The sequence below is a fragment of the Haliotis rubra genome, unplaced genomic scaffold (assembly GCF_003918875.1).
Source record: "Haliotis rubra isolate DU_JTF1 unplaced genomic scaffold, ASM391887v1 Scf52, whole genome shotgun sequence".
Lineage (NCBI taxonomy): Eukaryota > Metazoa > Mollusca > Gastropoda > Lepetellida > Haliotidae > Haliotis > Haliotis rubra.
In genome coordinates this window covers 245,717-269,144 of record NW_025767213.1, presented here as the reverse complement: position 1 = coordinate 269,144, position 23,428 = coordinate 245,717, and the positions used below count along the sequence as shown (strand labels likewise).

Here is a 23,428-nt window from a genome sequence, read left to right as displayed (position 1 = left end):
AGTTCCGGTTGTTGAAATGACCACGCGACCAACTCACATTGGTGTGAGGCCCTCGACCGCAGTTCAACTACTACCATAAATCTATGTCTTGGTTTAAAAGAGAAGGCTGTTTGCGATAGCGTTGTGAAATGTATAGGGTGTGTCACCGTGCCCTTACGGGTTGCCTTCGTCAGTTATTAAACAGTGCTTTGTTTGTCTATTTGTTGTTTTACTCAGCAATACTCCAGCTATATGTTGCGGTGCTCTGTAAATAAAAGAGTCTGGACCAGACAATCCAGTGATTGATATACATGTACGTATCGATCAACCGAGTCAGAGAGCCTGACCACCAGACAAGCATGGGTTGCCGAAGATCAAGTCCAACTTTTAGTTTCATGGTTGATGAAAAGAGGTACCAGGTCGAAGTGTGTGTGAGACTGGACCCTTCTACCAGCTGTACACTGTGACAAACCGACTCTCATTCAAGCTGACCCATTCTGACCCAGATTCTACATGGAAATGTTAGTCGAAAGAATCATCAGTGCAACAAAAAAGGTGGACAACAAAAGACGGAACCCAGTCATACATCAGGCGTTTTGCTCCACCAACCTCTGCAACACATTCTTCCTACAATAATTCCTAATTGAGAAAATAATACCCCGGTGAATAAGAACACGCCCTCAATTATCGTAATTAAGGAAAGACTCTTGTACTAGGTTCTACTAGTTAATTAGTTCCATTTCCTCGAGTAACTGTTTTACTTGATCACATGTAACATGTGACCTAAATAATATGAGGCCTAATTCTGACCTGGAACGAGATTTTCCAGATGCTGCCAATTCCGAAACATGAACTCTATCGATCCAGCTTTAGAAACTCTGCACCATAATTAAGTCAAGTAGAATATCATCACCTGACGAATAATTAATCGCTGTTACAAATGAAATATTTTCCCACAAATCAGAGCCGCGCGCATGGCAACATCAAACGTGGGAACTTAGAAACAGTATCGGCATCTCAAAGACCGAGTGTGGAGCTTAATTGGATCATTCATCACGTGTCAATAGAGTAATTAGATCTGCATTCCTCCAAACACCGCCGTGGCTTTTCTGACCAACAACAAAGCCGTGTAGTTTAGCTTGCCATATAGCCGCATACCCGGAAGTGGACGATCTGCAGGGGGCGTGGTTGTCCTTGAACTGAACCATTCTCGCACGCCATGTACGGATCTTTAGTGAGAAATGACAGCAGTTTACCGGAATATTTCGATGAAAAGAAGAATTCTTAAGAACTTTGTACCACCACGGACGTAAATTCCCGTGATAATTCTTAGAATACAGGAAAATACAAACAGACATGTTATCAATGTATTATGTATAGCGGGATATCATCAATTGTGCAGTTTCGTTTCGGCTAATATTTCAGTCTCCAACTGTAATAGTTTAGTATGTTAAATTGTGTTTAAATCATGTCTTCTATTATTGCAAACTAACCAGGGAAGCTTTTCATTTTAGATCATGTTCTTGATACTGAAGAAATCTACACTTGACAATCATTTAATCGTTTTAGATTTTTGTACATGCCGTCTGTATTATTGGCCGTTTCGTGATGCCGTCCCAGATTCACAAAAGCATCCTTCATGACCTTATCTTGTATAATAGACTCTTCACGTCTTCCACGTGTTTCTCACGTGTCGTGTTATCCTCTTGACTTCCACTTAGCCCCCCGTGACGACATGGCGTCCGTGTGTGTCACGTCACCTAGGGGACCGAACATCTGGTTGCTGGTACAGGTTCATATCCTCAACAACTTACATCCAGTACTCTCAGTCCCCAAATAGGGTGTTGATAAACTTGCACAAGTCTCGAAGGTAATAATCAAATACGTTTAAAGGATAATTTCGAAAAATTATCAATAAAAATTAACACATTGTCCATCTAATAGACTGGCGTCCTTAGAAATAAATACTATACATACATGGGCTTAGCATTCAGTATAGCCTCGGAGCAAGGCTAAGTGTTGATATGATTATAGGATTGTATAGTGTCGTGGCTACTTTGTTGTTGTTGTTTGTTTATTTTTTTATTAACGCCGCATTCAGTAATATTACAACTATATGAGTCGGTCTACAAATAATTGAATCTGGACCAGACAATCCAGTGATTGACATCATGAGCATCAATCCTCGCAATTGGGAACCGACGACATGTGTCAAATAAGTCAGTGAGCCTGACCACCCGATTCCGTTAGTCGCCTCTTACAACACGTGGCTGCTCGGTCGGTGACAACTGCAATCGTTGTATCATTAATAACATTGTTTATAACATATAAATAGATGTCTCGTTAGAGATTTATAAGAATGCTCCGCTTTACATGTTTCTAACATTAAGTGAATACATGCATGTTCAACACATACGGAATCATTTAAATATATACATTCCTTTCTGTTTGTGCGTATGTCACATGACCGTGTCTACTTAAATATCTAAACAATACACATTTGTACCAAAATGTATGTAAACATATAATTCTTCTGTTTTATAGACCTAATACACTAGACAAGCGTCACCGTTTGTTTGACCTTCGCTGTGTCTGTAAGCTGAAGATCTGATGAAAAGTAGATGGTTTGCCGTCGATGATATTGTTGCTCTTCCATTCAACCGCGGGCCGACATCTTGCATGCTAAAATGTAATTGACGCAATCACAAACATCTGTGAAAATAGACAGTGAACCCTTTAAACTGTGAGTGTAATGAGCGTGTAACCTCTCCTGGTAAATCGCCATCTTCACAGGATCTTATGTCACGGGGAAGGGTGTTTATTGGGACACGTGGCAAGTCTAAAGCCCAGCTGTAAAAGTTTTTATGTTGAAAACATGGTTGAGATGTAGGCCTGAATTACAAGGGGGAAATGGAGTGAGGTAACCCCATAAAAGCTAGCTTACAGTAGTGTGTATTCAGGTGTAACAACTTACTGTCAACTGGCTCCATCTATAATCGGGTCATGACGTCACGTGCTTAAGGGAATGACTGGTTACATTGTGGAACTGCGCATGCGATTTTATTGTTTGTAGATCATGCTCACGTTATGAACCGATTAACCTGATACTTTGTTTGGCGTTAACCTCTTTATACTGTTCGATTTCGAATAATGAGGTCTTGTATTCATTGTGTAGCTGGAGAGTTTCTGGGCAATGATCGCTTAAAGAAACAAACAGGTTTAGGAGCTATTTAGTTTTATTCTATTGTGGACATTGAAAAAGTGGCATAATATCTCCTTATCCCTAATCTTTATACAAAGTGTAAACACTTCACCCAATCATTATTTGTTCAGAACATCACTTGTTTTAGGGTCTCCGATCCCGGGTATTGAACAGCATCAATGACATAATCGTCAACATGTTTAATCTCTCTAGCACATGTAAACACTTAACCCAATCACCTGCTGTTGGAGTTGATCTTGTATACCCTACAACTGAAGTTTGCAGTGTTATACAGGACAAGAGGATATATGAATTGCTAACACGTGTTATATATGTATTGTTTATATATGTGATATACATGTTTACACATGTGATATATATTTTGTTTAGTTGTGTGATATATGTATTGTTTACACGTGTCATATATTTACCCAGCAAGAAAGATATCCATGTGTTTACCCTTCTGAAAATGACATATTCTCAGCACTCCTTCTTTCTCACGGGGGCGGTGGGTGGCCTTGTGGTTAAATCGTTGGCTCGTCACGCTGAAGACCAGGTTCGATTCCCTACATGGGAACCATGTGTAAAGCCCATTTCTGGTGTCCCCTGCCGTGATATTGCTGGAATATTGCTAAAAGCGGCGTAAAACTATACTTACTCACTCTTTTGCACATATTAGATATAATTTTAAAAAAATCTAAAAATGATTGTAATTTCAGAGATTGCGAGTAAATGTCGGTCCAACTCCAGATTGTCCGATTTGCAGTGTACCACTGAGGTTCAATAACAGTTTACTATCATCCGGGTCAGAATTGGTCATCAGCAACCCATGGTTTCGGAGGGGTCGGCTAAGAGTATGGGGTTGGCAAGACTTGTTTGTCAAGTTTGTCACCGTATCCTAAATGCGTAGATCGATGCTGATGATGCTAATCCCTAAATTGTCTGGTCCAGACCTGACTATTTTCAGATCGCCGCCATGTAGCTGGAATATAACTTAGTGAAACAAGAGACAAGCAAAGCGAGAAACAAACAAACAAACAAACAATACCCCTGTACTAGATTCCTTTCCCGAGACAAATTAAGACCGAAAACGAAACACGGACATAACGTGGACATGTAGCACATATATAGGTTTGGGGTTGAAAACCTGATTGTGCATGTTATTTATGCGGAAGCTTTTATGCATCATCCCGACGTAATGTAGATAGTTGTTATCACCACCACCGCCAGATCATCCAGATCATTATTATCCTCCTCCTCCTCCTCCTCCTCCTCATCATCATCATCATCATCACGAACCCGTGAAGATCCGGGTTAGAATTGGCCTTCAGTAACCCATGCTTGTCGTAAGAGGCGACTAACGGGATCGGGTGGTCAGGCTCGCCGACTTGGTTGACACTTGTCATCGGTTCCCAACTGCGCAGATCAATGCTCATGCTGTTGATCACTAAACTCACTCATCATCATCATCATCATCATCATCATCTTCATCACATCACCACCATCATCATCATCATCATCATCACCATTCTGAAAATGAAAAGGATTCTGAAAATGAAGAAAGTCTCTGGGCTCCTTTATATTGTGTTTTATTAACATTATTAGGTCACTGTATTTTCTGTAAAATATGTTCAATTCAGAGACTAGATGTTAGTGTATTCCCACTGCCTCTGTCGCCGATCTGATGGATCTGGATCTACTCACAGAGCGCGATGTGAGATGTACACTGCCGGGCAAAAGAAAGTATACACAGAAAGTATACAAAGTATACAAACATCAATGTTTGATGGTGGAAAATATACAGCAAACAAAAAACGGTTATACAATGGTGGTGTATGTGATGGGCATATCACTCATGTGGTACGGACTTATGTTTCGGTGACTGTTGTCAGTCTGTCACGCCTTCATAACGTTAAATCGATTAAAGATGACGTCATTAATCACATCACATTTTCAGGAGTATGCTTCTTTTGCCCTGCATTTAGTTGCAACAAAACAAGGCACGTCTGATTTTGTGCCAATGCAGCTTAAGAGTCCAGTCCAAGTATCAGCATCTTTAATTTTCAAGATGTTATTAATTATATAACCGTAATGGGGTTCATTGTAACAAACAGCATCAATATGCCTCACACTGCTGAATGGCGTAAACTTCGGTTGTACTCTTTTATTGTGTTTTTTTCGTTTACTATATTACGAGGAGTAGATTCAAGGCTTCTACTTAATTTAAACTATTTAGTTTTAACATTTCTCTTAAAAGGTGCGTTTCAGTACATTCAATTTTGTTGTCAGAGTGTACATTTATGTGTATAAATATCCATCGTACATGAACATACAGAACTGACACGCAGCGGTAACACGACCTACAATGGTTTGGAATATAACATGGGCGAAATAGTGCATGTGGAGTGAAATAGATCAATGGCGGCACAATCAGTTGTGTGTGACTGACACAAAATCTCGCTTGATAGAGACTCAAGATACCAAGCTTGAACTACTGAACAGAGGAGCATCCTGGGTCCACAAAGAATTTTAATTGAAAGATGTGTCTGCCTTTCACAACGTAACCTATTCATCATTGGTGAATAACGTCGCCCGCAGCACACAGGCAGTTCATTTGGGTAGACAGTCACGACCAGTTGCTTTATTGGGAAGACACACATCTATTAATGATACAAACCGACACAAAGGCAGGTGAAAATTATACATTATTGTGAAATATTTGAACCCAGTTTAGGTCACGAATGTACTCCCTTCAGACAATATTGACCGCAAAAGCCAAGCGACCGTCAATATTCACAGTATCACCCCGTGCGTTATAACTCAGCGGAACACTGGGCAGCACCATTGTCCGGCGTCCTAATTCAGCTAATCATCTCATATTGCGTGTAAGGACCACTGTGTAATACTGTTCCCTTCACCCGTCTTGTATTGAACGCCCGCGGAGCTTTGTAAACAGGTTTGAATACCGAGGGAATGTAGGCGTAGTGAGCATGACACAACACACGGCGACCAGCCAATCGCTGAGCCGCTACTTCAGGGGACTGAAATTATCGTCTGCTCATTTGGTATCGTCTGCAGTGTTGGGGAGATGCTCAGGCGAGTGATACACATATGTAGGTGAGTTTTGCTGTTTGATTTGAGTGGAGGTGACTCTCTGTGGTATGCCTGGAACACGCATATCTCGTCTGTGATACCAGAAACGTTCTGAGACGTACTACTTGGAGATGTCGTCTCGACCACGTGGTAGCTAGTTCCAGGAATGGTCAGTCGTTGTCTCCGAGGTGCTCGTCATCCGTTATAGCCGATATCATCAACATAGTGACTAAGACTGTATATATTCCGTACAGCATACATGGCAGTATATATTCTGTACATAGTATATAGTATTATATCTTCGGTATGGTATCTGTGACAGCATATATATTTTCTGCGATATCTGTGACAGTATATGATCTGTATGGTATCTGAGACAGTATATATTTGTTGTGGTATCTGTGGCAGTATATATGATTTGTATGGTATCTGTCTTTGTTTATATTCTGTATGGTATCTCTAACAGGATATATTCTCTGTGATATGTGTGTCAGTATATATCCTCTGTGATATTTGTGACAGTATATATTCTCGGTGATATTTGTGACAGTATAAATTCTCTGTGGTAGTTGTGTCAGTATATATCCTCTGTGATATTTGTGACAGTATATATTCTCGGTGATATTTGTGACAGTATAAATTCTCTGTGATATCTGTGTCAGTATATATCCTCTGTGATATTTGTGTCAGTATATATCCTCTGTGATATTTGTGACAGTATATGATCTGTATGGTATCTGTGACAGTATATATCGTCTGTGATATTTGTGACAGTATATATCCTCTGTGATATTTGTGACAGTATATATTCTCTGTGGTAGTTGTGTCAGTATATATTCTCTGTGATATCTGTGTTAGTATATATCCTCTGTGGTATCTGTGTCAGTATATATCCTCTGTGATATTTGTGACAGTATATATTCTCTGTGGTAGTTGTGTCAGTATATATTCTCTGTGGTAGTTGTGTCAGTATATATTCTCTGTGATATTTGTGACAGTATATATCCTCTGTGATATTTGTGACAGTATATATTCTCTGTGGTAGTTGTGTCAGTATATATTCTCTGTGGTATCTCTGTATATATTCTGTATAGTATCTGCCATTGCATATATTCTGTAAATGTCCTGTACATACACGCGATATGTGACGTGTGGGCGTGTCAGCAAAATCTCTCATATTTACCTTCACGATGTATTTGACATTGATTTGAAAGCTGTTACACCACGCGTATTCTGAAACCACCATGGTCGCACACTTAACGTGTGTGTAGCAGTCTAGTGTCGAGTGATATTGCTCTTGACGGTGATTTGGCAACACAACAGGTTAAAATGATGAAAATGATGATGATGATGATGATAGTGATGATACCTATTATTATAATGATTCTATTTGATCATAATGTGTGTACATCATCTAAGTCTATATACAAGACCACGCATGTTTGGTCGTACAGACATGTTAGACGAGTTCAGTAACGTAGGAATGTGTCTGTGTGTTGCTAACCCGGCAGTAACCCCCTCCCGTGTAGACGTCGTCATGGCGTAACAGCAGCGGAGTGTAGACGCCTGCATGTACAGGCACACATATAACCGTGATTACCCAACGCTATACAAGAATCATTATGTCCGTCAGTAACAAGGACAGTTTCAGCGTTGTGAGACGCGCAGGAGGGTATGACTTTGTGAAGACCATCCTTAGACAAACACAACCGCATATATGTCATATGAACTGACACGTGTATCGTTATAACACGATGGAGAACACTATCTAGACTCGATTTAATGTGAATGTCGTATAAGAGACACTGACATCAGCTAATGATTGAGCGTATACATGAATAAGCCTTGCACATACTGTGTTCAACTGAGCGTTAAAACGAAATCCAGATATAATGAGGTTAAATTTCTATGCATGTATGTAACCAGTTTCGTTTCCTTACAGATCCAGCATCAGGAGCCTCTAGTACAAGTGTTGTTTCCAAGTAAACCCTGTCCGTGAAGTACTTTAAGCGCATGAGTCGGCAGTTGTGGATGAGGATACTATTACCCTAACGACTGCTCACATTTGGAAAACGCGTGGAATTGTCAGTTGACGTGTGACGGGGAACGTAAAATCACACTAAGTGTAGAAGTTTCTTCCGCCTTCTCCTTGCAAACAGGAAGGCTTCACGTTGATGACTGCTGATAGGGAGGTTGTGTCACAAACACTGGATTAACGTGCGCAGCGGAGACTAGGTGCTACTTACCTAACACTGAGTAAGTATTGATTTTTCGTTCTGTTGTGCATAATACAGTGTCAACACATTGGAAAATGGGACATTCAGCTTTGGGCTATTATGTAAATAGTTATAACAGGGGTTTGTAAATAGGTTGTGTGACTGGGCCAGGTCCATAGAGCGACCCTAGCTGTACTAGTGCCGTAATTCAGGGTTAAGATGTGGGAGCTGGGATCGTCTTGGCACTAAGCTGGCTTTGAGAACGGGGCCCTGACATGCATTCATGTATGACACCGATATAACATTGCGATCAGGGGTTTCATATAGACTAACAACTAGTCTCTGAAATGAACCTATTTTACTGGAAAAAACGTTCATAGTAAAAAATATATATATAATGAAAAGGAGCCCTGAGACTTTCTTCTGAAGAAATCTAGACTTGCCACATTTTCTAGACTTGCATGGGCTTTCTTGGATATATTTGCTTCAGGGTCTGTACGAGAGACTAGGGTTTCATACAACTGAACAATGAAAGACATTTGAAGGTACATCACGTACAAGATGGTACATTCATTAGATGGGAACGGAAATTGATTTACAAGATTACTGCGCTTCTTAAGTGCTTTCATGTGTGCTGCTGTTTGTACTGGTATGGACAATGCCGGTTTCATAATGTTTGCCCACTCAAAATCCCATGCCGCAGTGAGTGAGTGAGTATGGTTTTACATCGTCTTTAGCAATTTTCCAGTAAAATAATGTCGGGTGACACCAAAAATAGGTTTAACGCATTGCACCAATGTGGGCATCGAACACGGGTCTTCGGCGAGACGAGCAAACGCTTTAACTACTAGGCTAAGTACTCCACCGTCCCGCTTTTGATACCACAGTCATAACATTAACTCCGAGTCCTTGTTTTATCTCCTTAACCTTGAACGTCAGGCAGGGAAATATTAAGTACCATATTTCAAGGTTTTTCGGTTTGACGCAGCCAGGGTATGAACCCCGACCTTCTGTTCTCTGGACAGATGGTTAATCCAGTAGGCCACAGAAGCCACCGTTACACTCAAGTTGAACGCCTGTATTAGACTTTCACAAGTCTCTAAGGTAATCACTAATAGTTTAAATGATAAAACCACAGACATAACAGACTGGCGTCCTCAGACTGTCCGCATGTCTAGACCTGCCTGGTTAAAGGATAGAATTACTATTCATCCATGGGCTTAGCGTTCAGTACAGCCTTAGAGCAAGGCTACTCCTGTATATACTTCAGCACCTATATCCGTCGGTAGCCAATCTTGCAATTTGTACGACCCGCATTCAATCAAGGATATACTGCGACAGACTGATGTGTTTATGGTCTGCACGTGATCGGTTAACAATGTGTTGCTGTAGTTTGTTGAGTAGATACAGCTTGAATAAGCGTGACATAAGGAGAACGACTGGAGTCAAACAGCTTTGTTGGTAATTTGGTACTTTAACACTGTGATGCTTGAACCAATGCCTCCAGGATTACATAGTCTAGGGCTTGATGACTATTGCTGGAGTGACTGGCCTGCCTGGTATTCTGATGACCGACTGAGTTTGGTTTTACGCCGCTTTTAGCAATATTCCAGCAACATCACGGCGGGGTACACCAGATATGGGCTTCACACATTGTACCCATGTGGGGATTCGAACCCGGGTCTTCGGCGTGACGAGCCAACGCTTTAACCATTAGGCTACCCCACCACCCCGGTATTCTGATGATGATGATGATGATGATGATTATGATGGTCACATTGATGTATCATAAATTGTTTTCCTCTTCTGACTAAACTGCGAGCCTCATCGCTGACACACGTAAGCATGACTCGAAGAATAATCATCTTCTTATATTTTTTAGGTTTTATTTCGGGAGCTTACTAATTTATAGACTGCCAGGCATAACGAAATATACACCCATGATGGCAGCTAAAATGAAACAAATTAGGAGTACATGTATTTGTGATACTAGTCTCACAGCTGTGTTTTCTACCTTAAGTCTGAACTGTTTCGGCGACTGTTGTCAGAGCACTAACGTTTTCATAACGCTTGTAATGATTTTGGTTAAGTCCAAATTCAAATGTATACTTTCATTTGTTGGGTATTTGAAAATATCTGGGCTCACAGTTTAGTTTTGGTTAAGAAATATCTGCTTTTACATCTATCCATGAAGAAATACATTGTAGATATCTCCATACCAAAGCACCCAACTCGGCCCCTTGTCAGTGCGTGATGTGGCGGTACGATTCTTAACTCCGAAATCAGAGCTCGTTTTTCATGCTGTCCCCCCTGGTTGTCCTCGACCAGAGGCAGTTAGTTACTAGTTACAATCACCAGTGACATAGCTGTACAGTGGTTGGTGACTGCAAATATAAACCCAGGTGTTCTTATGTGTTTTCTACATCTCCAGAGAGCTTAAATGGTCGTCGTCGGGCGAATGAGTGACATCAGAATGTGTCAGAACATTTATTTGTTGAAGTCATGTTCAGGGTTTGACAACAAGTCGTTCATTTTCCCGCAATGACAAAGTACACAATAAGTCGTGACGTCACAACGTGCACATTCCTCCAAGACCGAATCCTCGGCGTGTCACGTAAGGTTGTGTAACTGAGGAATAGTTACCTGGAAGAATGCACGACCTTAACGCTTGGCCTGGCTAGGACATCACGGCTTCGCTTCCAATCAACATTGTTTGCGATACAAAAGTAGTGGCTGAAGGTTACCTGTTTGAACTGATATGCTACTGTGAACTTTACACGTTGCAGACAGAATGTCCATATTGTGCTGTCACGCTCGGGGTGTGACGTCAGAGATTTGTGCGCCGTGACACCTTGTGTCATGATTCTCGTGAAACAGCAGTGTGTCGAGACGCACACTGATGTCACGCCTTGTACCAACGTCAGACTGTGACATACTGATGAAGAGACAAACAGAGACTGTCGGGCAAATACGTTCACCATTAAGCGGGCCCGGGCAATTCGACATGCAGAGTTGTGTCCCTTTAACGTGCAAGAAACCTATGGTCGTGGTTTCAAACTCCAGACAGTGACACACTGACTGTTCCAGGTTTGCCAGCACGTAGTCTGTCACCAAGCGAAAAAATATGTAGAGGAGCCCAACAGAAGTTTATAATGACTGGGCAATTCTAGACTACCTTAGTTCTAACTTGTTTGAGTGGCATTTTAGAAGTTGAGACGTACAATATATAACAAGTTTTATGGATAACAACTTCTTTATTTTCGTGAGTGCGACGTTTCGATACAGATTCTTGTACCGTTGTCAAGCAAGAGTGATACATGAAGTGTAGGAGCTGCATATATATACTGTATATAACAATGAAACAACATAATAGACAAAGGAAACAACATAATTGCCATGATTGGCTAAGCAGTAAGCTGATGAAGCCAGTAAGTACATAAAGGATAGTGAGTGGAAGCCAGAGATGTAGTTACAATGAGATGTTTATACAATGGATGCGATGTTTATACAATAGACTGGGCTTGGTGGAGGAGTGGATCATAAGCAGATGGAATGAAGTATCCTTGGTCACGGTTGATGGTAGGCTTGTGGCGTTTGATGTGAATGGCTTCTGTGAGCTTGCGTTTAGTGAAGTCCATTTGGTTGTTGGCGAGAATGGTAATGTCGGACCACTCTATTTGATGATTGGGGTTGGCTTTGATGTGGTCAGAGATAGCTGATTTGGTGTCGGAATTAGCAACAGAGGTGCGATGTTCTTTGACTCGGGTGTTGATGGGTCGGGATGTTTCACCTATGTAGCATTGTCCACAATCGCAGTCTATTTTGTAAATAACACATTTCGGGTTGTTGTTGTTGACGGTGGGTTGTTTTCTTCCGTTGGCATGGAGGAGGTTGTTGAGGCTGGAGGACGCTGAGAAGGTAGTGTCTATTCCTGCCTGTTGTTTCAGGAGTCGGCTGATTTGGTGTGATGGTTTACCAATGTAGGGAATGGATATCTTGATGGGGGCTGATTCTAGTTTAGACCTTTTGGCAGGAGGTGAAAGCGTTGCTTCGATGGTTCTGTTGACTATTTCAGGTGGGTAGTGGTTGCGTTCCACAAAGACTTTCCTCAGGTGTTCAATTTCTTCCTGTAGGTTTGTAGGTAAATCTGCCAACTCCTTCATCAATGATTCAACTGACTTCTGCTCCAAGATCCGTGACATCACCAACCCAGGTCCAATCATCAGCTACGACGTTGTGGACCTATTCACCAATGTACCTCGGGATGAAGCCCTTCAAGCACTACGTCACAGAATTGACAACCTCCAACAACCCCTCAACACCAGCCTCTCTACCGACTCTATCATCAGCCTCACCTCCGCCTGCATCAACTCCACCTACTTCACCTGGGGCGATGCCATCTATGAGCAAATCCACGGACTTCCCATGGGCTCCCCACTATCCCCCATCCTAACAGAAATTTACATGGCCGACCTGGAAGAGAAGGCCCTAGAAACTGCACCCTTCAAACCGTCCTGCTGGTACCGCAAAGTGGATGACACCTTCGTCGTCCTCCAACCTCAGCAAGATCCAAAGCAGCTCCTCGCCCATCTCAACAGCCAACATCCCCGCATCAAATTCACCATTGAAACAGAGCAGAACAACCAACTACCTTTCCTTGATGTCCTTGTGTCCCGCACCTCCTGCAACCAACTCCAGACCTCCGTGTACAGAAAACCAACTCATACGGATCAATACATCCACTACAACTCCAACCACCCACCTAAAGTCAAGACCGGCGTCATCTCTACATTGACCAGAAGAGCCAAAACATCTGCTCAACAAACCTACAGGAAGAAATTGAACACCTGAGGAAAGTCTTTGTGGAACGCAACCACTACCCACCTGAAATAGTCAACAGAACCATCGAAGCAACGCTTTCACCTCCTGCCAAAAGGTCTAAACTAGAATCAGCCCCCATCAAGATATCCATTCCCTACATTGGTAAACCATCACACCAAATCAGCCGACTCCTGAAACAACAGGCAGGAATAGACACTACCTTCTCAGCGTCCTCCAGCCTCAACAACCTCCTCCATGCCAACGGAAGAAAACAACCCACCGTCAACAACAACAACCCGAAATGTGTTATTTACAAAATAGACTGTGATTGTGGACAATGCTACATAGGTGAAACATCCCGACCCATCAACACCCGAGTCAAAGAACATCGCACCTCTGTTGCTAATTCCGACACCAAATCAGCTATCTCTGACCACATCAAAGCCAACCCCAATCATCAAATAGAGTGGTCCGACATTACCATTCTCGCCAACAACCAAACGGACTTCACTAAACGCAAGCTCACAGAAGCCATTCACATCAAACGCCACAAGCCTACCATCAACCGTGACCAAGGATACTTCATTCCATCTGCTTATGATCCACTCCTCCACCAAGCCCAGTCTATTGTATAAACATCGCATCCATTGTATAAACATCTCATTGTAACTACATCTCTGGCTTCCACTCACTATCCGTTATGTACTTACTGGCTTCATCAGCTTACTGCTTAGCCAATCATGGCAATTATGTTGTTTCCTTTGTCTATTATGTTGTTTCATTGTTATATACAGTATATATATGCAGCTCCTACACTTCATGTATCACTCTTGCTTGACAACGGTACAAGAATCTGTATCGAAACGTCGCACTCACGAAAATAAAGAAGTTGTTTCCATAAAACTTGTTATATATTGTACCTTAGTTCTAGGTTGAAATTAAGAACTGTTCTGACTTGCTTTTCGATCACATTTTATTTCTTTCTCTCCCCTCTCCTTCACGCACACACACACACACACACACGCGCGCGCACACACACACACGCACACGCACACACACAGAGAAGATAATTATACATTTCTGTGATTTTATTTCGGTCTTGTCAGCTCCATATTCGTTACATGGGTTTCACCACGGTTTATAAACCTTCCTTACATATCCGACTAACCATGATGTTACGAAACAAATCAGGCTCATTCACTCAATATTAACATTAACCCGTGGCCTATGTTAAAAAGAATGTCACTCGTATTCTTTACCACTAATCTCAAGTTCAAGCATCGCAGCCCTGATGGTTGATTGACGAACCAAGGAGCTACTGTGGTACGTTTCTAGTTTAGGTTTACGGTACGCTCTGCCACATCTAATCACCTAAACAATTAAATATTCATCTTGAAATCAGATACGGCTACTCTTGTAGAAATTATACACCTCAACAATCTTGAGGCTCTCTCTGATGATGAGGGCAAGGGTTGTCTCTTGTTCTTCTTGTGTTTGTTGTTGATGGTGGACCTGGTTTGGTGATGCTGTATAATCGATGGCCACTGGTGATGATGACCATGCAGTTTGTGATGCGGGCCATGTTGTTCACTCTTGTGCTGTTGTTTGGTGTGCTGTTATTGTTGTCAGTGTTGGTATTGATAAAGATGTTATTTGTGATTGTTTGGTATTGTTGGTTGTTTTGGTCACATAATGTTCGTGTTGACGTTGTTGGTGTCGTTGCTGTTGATGGCTGGGTATTGTTGTTATTGTTGATGCTGGCAGTGTTTTGGTGTGTTTTGTGCTGTCCATGATGTTGGTGCTGTTTGTGTTGACGCTGTCAGTGTTGTTGGTGTTCTTTGTGTTGACGCCATCCATGATGTTCATGCCGTTTGTGTTGACACTGTCAAATTTATTGGTGCTGTTTGTGTTGACGCCGACCATGTTGTTAGCGCTGTTTGTGTTGACGCTGACCATGTTGTTAACGCTGTTTGTGTTGGCGCCGACCATGTTGTTAACACTGTTTGTGTTGACCCCGACGATGTTGTTAGCGCTGTTTGTGTTGACGCCATCCATGATGTTCATGCCGTTTGTGTTGACACTGTCAAATTTATTGGTGCTGTTTGTGTTGACGCCGACCATGTTGTTAGCGCTGTTTGTGTTGACGCTGACCATGTTGTTAACGCTGTTTGTGTTGGCGCCGACCATGTTGTTAACAATGTTTGTGTTGACGCCGACGATGTTGTTAGCGCTGTTTGTGTTGACGCCGACCATGTTGTTAGCGCTGTTTGTGTTGATGCCGACCATGTTGTTAGCGCTGTTTGTGTTCACGCCGACTATGTTGTTAGCGCTGTTTGTGTTCACGCCGACCATGTTGTTAACACTGTTTGTGTTGACGCCGACCATGTTGTTAACGCTGTTTGTGTTGACGCCGACCATGTTGTTAACGCTGTTTGTGTTGACGCCGACTATGTTGTTAACGCTGTTTGTGTTGACGCTGACCATGTTATTGGTGCTGTTTGTGTTGACGCCGACCATGTTGTTAACGCTGTTTGTGTTGACGCCGTCCATGTTGTTAACGCTGTTTGTGTTGATGCCGACCATGTTGTTAGCGCTGTTTGTGTTGACGCCGACCATGTTGTTAACGCTGTTTGTGTTGATGCCGACCATGTTGTTAGCGCTGTTTGTGTTGATGCCGACCATGTTGTTAGCGCTGTTTGTGTTGACGCCGACCATGTTGTTAACGCTGTTTGTGTTGATGCCGACCATGTTGTTAGCGCTGTTTGTGTTGACGCCGACTATGTTGTTAGCGCTGTTTGTGTTGACGCTGTCAGTTTTATTGGTGCTGTGTGTGTTGACGCCGACCATGTTGTTAACGCTGTTTGTGTTGACGCCGACCATGTTGTTAACGCTGTTTGTGTTGACGCCGACCATGTTGTTAGCGCTGTTTGTGTTGACGCCGACCATGTTGTTAGCGCTGTTTGTGTAGACGCCGACTATGTTGTGGTTGCTGTTTGTGTTGACGCCGTCCATGTTGTTAACGCTGTTTGTGTTGATGCCGACCATGTTGTTAGCGCTGTTTGTGTTGACGCCCCAAACATGCTGTTAACGCTGTTTGTGTTGACGCCGACCATGTTGTTAACGCTGTTTGTGCTGACGCCGACCATGTTGTTAGCGCTGTTTGTGTTGATGCCGACCATGTTGTTAGCGCTGTTTGTGTTGACGCCGACCATGTTGTTAGCGCTGTTTGTGTTGACGCCGACCATGTTGTTATTGGTGCTGTTTGTGTTGACGCCGACCATGTTGTTAGCGCTGTTTGTGTTGACGCCGACCATGTTGTTAACGCTGTTTGTGTTGATGCCGACCATGTTGTTAGCGCTGTTTGTGTTGACGCCGACCATGTTGTTAGCGCTGTTTGTGTTGACGCTGACCATGTTGTTAACGCTGTGTGTGTTGACGCCGACCATGTTGTTAACGCTGTTTGTGTTGACGCCGACCATGTTGTTAACGCTGTGTGTGTTTACGCCGACCATGTTGTTAGCGCTGTTTGTGTTGATGCCGACCATGTTGTTAGCGCTGTTTGTGTTGACGCCGACCATGTTGTTAGCGCTGTTTGTGTTGACGCCGTCCATGTTGTTAACGCTGTTTGTGTTGATGCCGACCATGTTGTTAGCGCTGTTTGTGTTGACGCCCCAAACATGCTGTTAACGCTGTTTGTGTTGACGCCGACCATGTTGTTAACGCTGTTTGTGCTGACGCCGTCCATGTTGTTAACGCTGTTTGTGTTCACGCCGACCAAGTTGTTTACGCTGTTTGGGTTCACGCTGTCAATATTGTTGGTGCTGTTTGTGTTGACACCGACCATGTTGTCGACCATGTTGTTGATGTTTACCACATCAGTGAGTGTTGTTGATATGTTGGTAGTTGTGGCTCAGTTATCCCACCCTCGTGTTGGCAACACATTGAGTGACTAGCTGGAATCTGAAGGGAATCCTGTAGCGGGTTGAACCTATGTTAACTGCTCTATATTATGGCTTTTTTCCACCCAAGCGTAATAATTACAAAGACTTCTACAGCCAAATTCTCACAATTTCTGGCCATGAATAAGCCATCGCTTTCAAATCTGGTCGTGCGAAAGTACATACATAATTAAAGGGTATTCGCTTTGATGGGACACCGACCTCGAAACACAGCTAACATTCCAAGTGGGGACTTCAACATTATTTGCGTAGAATGTTCACAGCAAATCTCCCCATATAGCGGGCCATTATGTTCAATACCTCCTCATGGCGCTATGTGGCATATTTTGTAACGCTCTTCCACGGTCAGCGTGACTTTCGAATGAAACATGCCGCATTTTATTATCCGTGCGAGCATTACAAATTCAAATACCCTGAGCAGGATGGTAACTCTTAGCAAACAATGGCGAGTGGTGAGAACTTGAATTTTATATTTATGACAGCGTAGGCTTTCTCCTCGGTCGCGTCACCTCTGACCCTGTGTAACAGGTATCGGGGATGACGTGGACGGCCGTCTTCATCCCCACTATCGCAGTCGTAGTCTGCTGATTCATTGTGAAGTGGAGCAAAAAGGGCGCTCATCGGTTAGAAGAGGAGAAGAATGACATCGTGATTTGCGTTTAAACGAAACCTATGGAGAACGTTTATACAGTAAAAGTGAACAAGTCTGTGGGGATTCCAGGGGCTTGCACCAGGATGACAAAACAGAGTGAGTGAGTTTAGTTTTACACCGCACTCTTCAATATTCCAGCTATATGGCGAAGGTCTGTAAATAGTCGAGTCTGGAGCAGACAATCCAGTGATCAACAAGCATGCGCATCGGTCTGCGCAATTGGGATACGATGACATGTGTCAACAAAGTCAGCGAGCCTGACCACCCGATCCCGTTAGTCGCCTCTTACGACAAGCATGGGTTACCGAAGATCAATTCTAACCCGGATCTTCACGGGTGAAAAAACAGAGATGTAACTATGTTGATACCCTGTGTTGATATTCTTTTAAATTTGATGGGTGGGCATTAACCACTGTACTATATACTTCACAACGATGAAATGGCCTTGTTCGCACATGCGGATGGATCCGCTAGTTTTGGGTTCGAACCCAATGAGAGATATGGCAGGTAAGAAATAGAAGCCTCGGCTACATACGCAGTAGATCCGACCCCCACCCCACTCCACCGCTCCAATGTATGACCCTCGATCATTTGGGACATATCTCGCCGTGATATTGCTGAAATTTCTCAAAATGGAGAAAACCATCAATTCCAACTTCATATTTGTTTTTATTGGTAGCGTAACCTTCTGCCCCTTTTCCAAACGAACAAAGCCAGAATGAAGATGTCTCGCACATTTGTGTCTAAAACCAATTTTGTTTTTGCTGATGTATTCTTGAGACGAGTCATCGAATATATCACCGTCTGGCTACGTATTGCGGAGTTGTTGATAGGAATGAATCGCTTTGAGACTGTTCCTAGTCAATGCCCTTCCCTTCCTTCCCGCTTCAGTGTTGGGCAATGGGTGGTGAATTGATCTCTCGTGTCTTATAGTGATGTCTCATCAAGCACCTTGCAGCGGTCTTAAATTAGGATTTCACAACAGTAAGAGTGCACGGTGTCTGCTGATAACATTAGCATTACTGGCCAGGATCAACTCATTTGTTTCTCTTTCTAGCCCTGCATTTTCGCCCCATGAGTCAGATCCATTTAGTCAGGATTTTCAGGACAGTGGTCCTGTGGTTTGGTGTGTCACTCGGAGACCGGGTTCGAGTCCCTTGATATCGCATACCACACGTCATTTTGTGTGCACTGGTGATATTGTGAGAAGGTGTGTGTGTGAGACCTACAGTCACGACACAGTCTGGTCCAAATTGTGGTCACCATCATCACCACCGCTACAACCACCACCATCGCCGTCGTAACCACCACCACCCACCACCACCACCACCATCGTCGTCGTTATCATCATCATAAGGCCGGCTCCACACTACGACCGAAAATTTTGGCGCATGCGTTGATCCGTGCGATTTCATATGCACACTATACGCGTTTTTCCACAGCTTATGAACTGCGTTTTTATTCACGATTTAAAATGGAACCATGCAAGTTAGTATATCTTTTATCTTACCCTCTTGTACAGTAACACCCAAAGTTTGAGATATTGATGTCTTGATATTATTAATGACGTCAACATCTCGATAATCCTTACTCCTCTTATCATAAAGAGCAGGGTTTTCTCAACCATGTTTATGAGATTTCTTCACACTGATGATGTCTGAAAACATAACACTATCAACTATATATTTATTCACTAAGTGTATCAAATGAAATGCGCTGATATCAATGGAAACGCCAGAATAGAGAAGAGAGAACGTACCTGATTGCTGCCACGAGGTGGGGAAACACCCTTGAGCACATGTAAATATATTACGTCATCAAAGGAATTCCCATGCGTTTTCCAATGCGATGCGTACAAAATAGGTGCAGGAACTATTTTCATCGCATCGCATCGCAACGCATTCACAATTTGGACGTAATGTGAATGACATATGATAAAGTAACTTAATGCGTTTTTTTGGACGCAACGCATGACGCAACGCAAGAGTGAGTGAGTGAGTTTTATTTTTACGCCCCTTTTAGCAATATTCCAGCAATATCACTGCGGGGGACACCAGAAATGGGAATCACACATTGTACCCATGTGGGGAATCGAACCCGGATCTTCGGCGTGAGGGGCGAACGCCTTAACCACTAGGCTACCCCACCGCCCCGCCCCAATGAGAGATATGGCAGGTAAGAAATAGAAAGGCGTGAGGGGCGAACGCCTTAACCACTAGGCTACCCCACCGCCCCACGCAAGGAAAGAAAAATCGGATGTAGTGTGAAGCCCCCCTAACCATTTGTGTATTCATTGTAAAAGTGAGTGAGTGAGTTTACTTTTACTCCGCTTTTAGCAATATTCCAGCCATATCACAGCGGGGAACACCAGAAATGGGCTTCACACATTGTACCCATGTGGGGAATCGAACCCAGGTCTTCGGCGTGACGAGCGAACGCTTTAACCACTAGGCTACCCCACCGCCCCTCATTGTAAAAGTGTTCCTTGACCTTGGAGAGACGGTCGTTCAACCCCTTAATGTCGTCCTCAACTTTCGCTGTTTACTGACAGATAGTGTTGAACCCTATAACTGATATTACCCATCCAAGTACTGTGGGCTCTCAGCAGGACCAATGAACCCCACGCTGTTCACCTTTCACAAGAGACAATCCTATCCCACTCCCTAGACCAAGTGGAAACTGATGTGTTGCCGTGAAGATGTCTCGAATCGCATTCATACCACGCTATCAACTTCAGTCCTCTGTACACAGGTATTTTGTACTGCTCCAGAATGAAACCATCCAAATTATATCAATGCAATCTGTACACGCACACGGACACGCCTGACTGGTTCTTCAGTTGAACGCCATAACGTACAAACATGCCTCTCTGTTTGTTTGTATTGTATGTTGGGCCACGGCAACCCACAGCATCGCGCTCCTCAATAGACGGAAACTAGTCGTTATCTCCGCATCAGTGAACATAGACCTGAAGTAGAGATATTGAAGAGTGCGCGGACGCAACGGTTACATGGTTATTAACGATTGGGGTCTGGTATACTCTTTGATGTGAGCAACGGATACGAGAATTTGACACGTCACCCCATCAACATGTCTCTTACAAGTCAGTGATGTAGCACCAAACAGAACTGTAAGGTTAAATTCAGCCTTCATCAAGTTATCTATATGTATTGAAGGCCTGCCTGGTGTTCGTTGGGGATGATTCTGTGTCTGCGCTCACTGTGGCTTGTCTGAAAGACGCGTATGTCACAGTGCCAGTGACTTTAGTTTGACTGTCACACAATCAATATCTGTGTCCCAGTATCCATGAATGTAGTATGTCTGAAAGAGAATCTGGGCCCGGGTGTCTGCCAAGTCACTATGTCGCGTCCCCCTGTCTGGAGCGTGTCTGACAGTCAGGGCCTGCATCATAGTATCAGTCTGTGGTATGTCTGACAGAATCACGCAGATTTGACCCAGTATCCGTTTGAAAGAGTGACACGGTCTGGGCCACATGTATCTGCCAAAGTCACACTGTCCCAGTATCCCTGTCTGGAGCGTGTCTGACAGTCAGAGTCTTTGTCATAGTATCAGTCTGTAGCATGTTTGATAGAATCGTGCTGTCTGTGTCCCAGTATCCCTGTGCTGTCTGTGTCCCAGTATCCGTGTCTGAAGTATGTTCTGAAAGTGTCCGTGTCTGACAGTCAGAGTCTTTGTCGTAGTATCAGTCTGTCATGTTTGATAGAATCGTGCTGACCGTGTCTGAGTCAAAGTGTCCCACAGTCTGTGTCAGTCTTTCAGTCTCACAATGTCTGTTGCGTGTCGGCCAGTCAGGGCCTTTGTCAGCAGCCTGTTCCGGGGTCTGTAGTATGTCTGACAGAATCGTTTGCCCTGAATACAGTCTGTGTCTGACCCAGTGAGACCAGAGAAATCTTGCTTCATTTAGGGCTTTAGCATTGCAGGGAGGGCTAAGCATGGGGAAAATAATATGGTTCAGGGACTGTGAGACAGACTATATGTCTGACAGAATCTTGCAGTCTGTGTTCCAGGGTCTTTAGTATGGCTGACAGAATCACACAGTCTGTGTCTGACTTCATGGTAATTTCTGTTGCGTGTCTGGCATACACAGTGTTGGAACACTTCCTTTACAAGGGCCACTGAAGTCCGTGTCTTCACTCACTCGCTGTGTATGGTGAATGCAAACTTTGCTCACAATTACATTTGTACATCTGAATGCACCTATGCAGGTGCGTGGAATGAGGTCATTGGCTTCGTTGTATCATGTGTCGTGCACGACGTCCCTATTCACTGTATTACACAGCCAGCGTGGCGATGTAGGCAGACGAAGGTCTGACACAGCAATGGAATAAATTGATTACGCTCTCCCCGAGGATTAGTTTAAGAAGTAAAGCATATTGGTCCATATGTTTGTTAGCGAGGCACGCGTTGACGGACCTAATCCCCCAATTACATAAAAAGGTGCGATTCATTTGCTTGTCTGTCGCAAGTGGGCTGTCGGTGCTGTTTGTAGGAGACATTGATCACGGGGCCTGTAAACGTGGGGGCTGTTGTACATGTTCTTCACTAATATATAGCGAGTCGTGGGAGACCTGTCCACAATACCGGCCTTGTGACCAGGTGTCTGGCGCCGAGATACTGGACTGGACCATAGTCAAGGTGGGTCATATAGGACAGTGACATGGGTAGCTTGACGGAAGGTACGTGACACTAGATATTGAATTGTTGAGGGCATATGCATATGCATCAAGGCACTGACATGGGGAAGGTATATTCAGGCTGGCCTTGCCGAGTGTCATACTGAATATGAAAATATCAGTATGCATGTGCAGGGCTCCAGATAATTTTTCAACATCAAGAGTACGTACTCCTTATTTTTCAATACAGGAGTACTGGAAAACCTAAAGAGGACATTTAGAGTACTGAATGGAATTTAATGGAGTATCAGTAATCTTGTGTTTCGTTTCATATATGCACCACAACATTGCTACTCTTGTGTAAACAGGTCAATAAGCAATAAAACAGTAATTTTTCAGATAAATACGTCTGTAAATGATTCTAAGACCGTACACCATTGCTGTGGTGCGTATCTGCTACGTTTTCTAAATTATTTCCTACCGTATCGTGCATATTTTATATCCATACATACGCCGATACGGCCCTTATCTGGAGCACTGCATGTGTACTTCTTGTTATGAAACTCTTTTAAACAACTGCTCCATGAAATGAATATTGATTTAGAGGCACCCGGAAATTATTGCCAGTATCACTATCATTACAATCATCCTTGTGTAATGGCGACATTAGCCTCCGACCTCTGCAGTCATTTTGTTGTAATATATATTCCCCCTCACGTTAATCTTCCCAGGTCATGGGAGTATGATGGGACCCCCAGTGATTCTCTTTACTATCACTGAGACATGGTGTTTACAACGCGACGCAATGCATATTCTTGCTTCCAGGTCACGCTGAATGTTAGATACGTGTATTACATGTGCATTAACCTGAC

General features: G+C 43.3%; 2 protein-coding genes across 10 annotated transcripts in view; one reads left to right on the top strand and one right to left on the bottom strand.

Annotated features, from left to right (window-relative positions):
• The window catches only part of LOC124292494, a 73,987-nt gene that overhangs the window by 9,715 nt on the left and 40,844 nt on the right, over nt 1-23,428 (top strand). For 2 of the 9 annotated variants that reach the window (XM_046729596.1, XM_046729585.1), the window contains exons 1-2: nt 6,335-6,462; nt 8,217-8,530. The gene's annotated coding sequence lies outside the window, so the exon portion shown is untranslated. Of the gene's footprint in view, nt 1-6,242; nt 6,299-6,334; nt 6,463-7,572; nt 7,598-7,880; nt 7,947-8,216; nt 8,531-20,914; nt 21,026-23,428 lie in introns of those variants that run through there. The other 7 variants (XM_046729586.1, XM_046729589.1, XM_046729591.1 and 4 more) reach the window with 7 other exon arrangements.
• Nucleotides 14,899-16,356, bottom strand: LOC124292561 (putative uncharacterized protein DDB_G0286901). The gene has a single exon (XM_046729701.1). It carries the CDS (start codon nt 16,354-16,356, stop codon nt 14,899-14,901), a length of 1,458 nt encoding a protein of 485 aa, XP_046585657.1.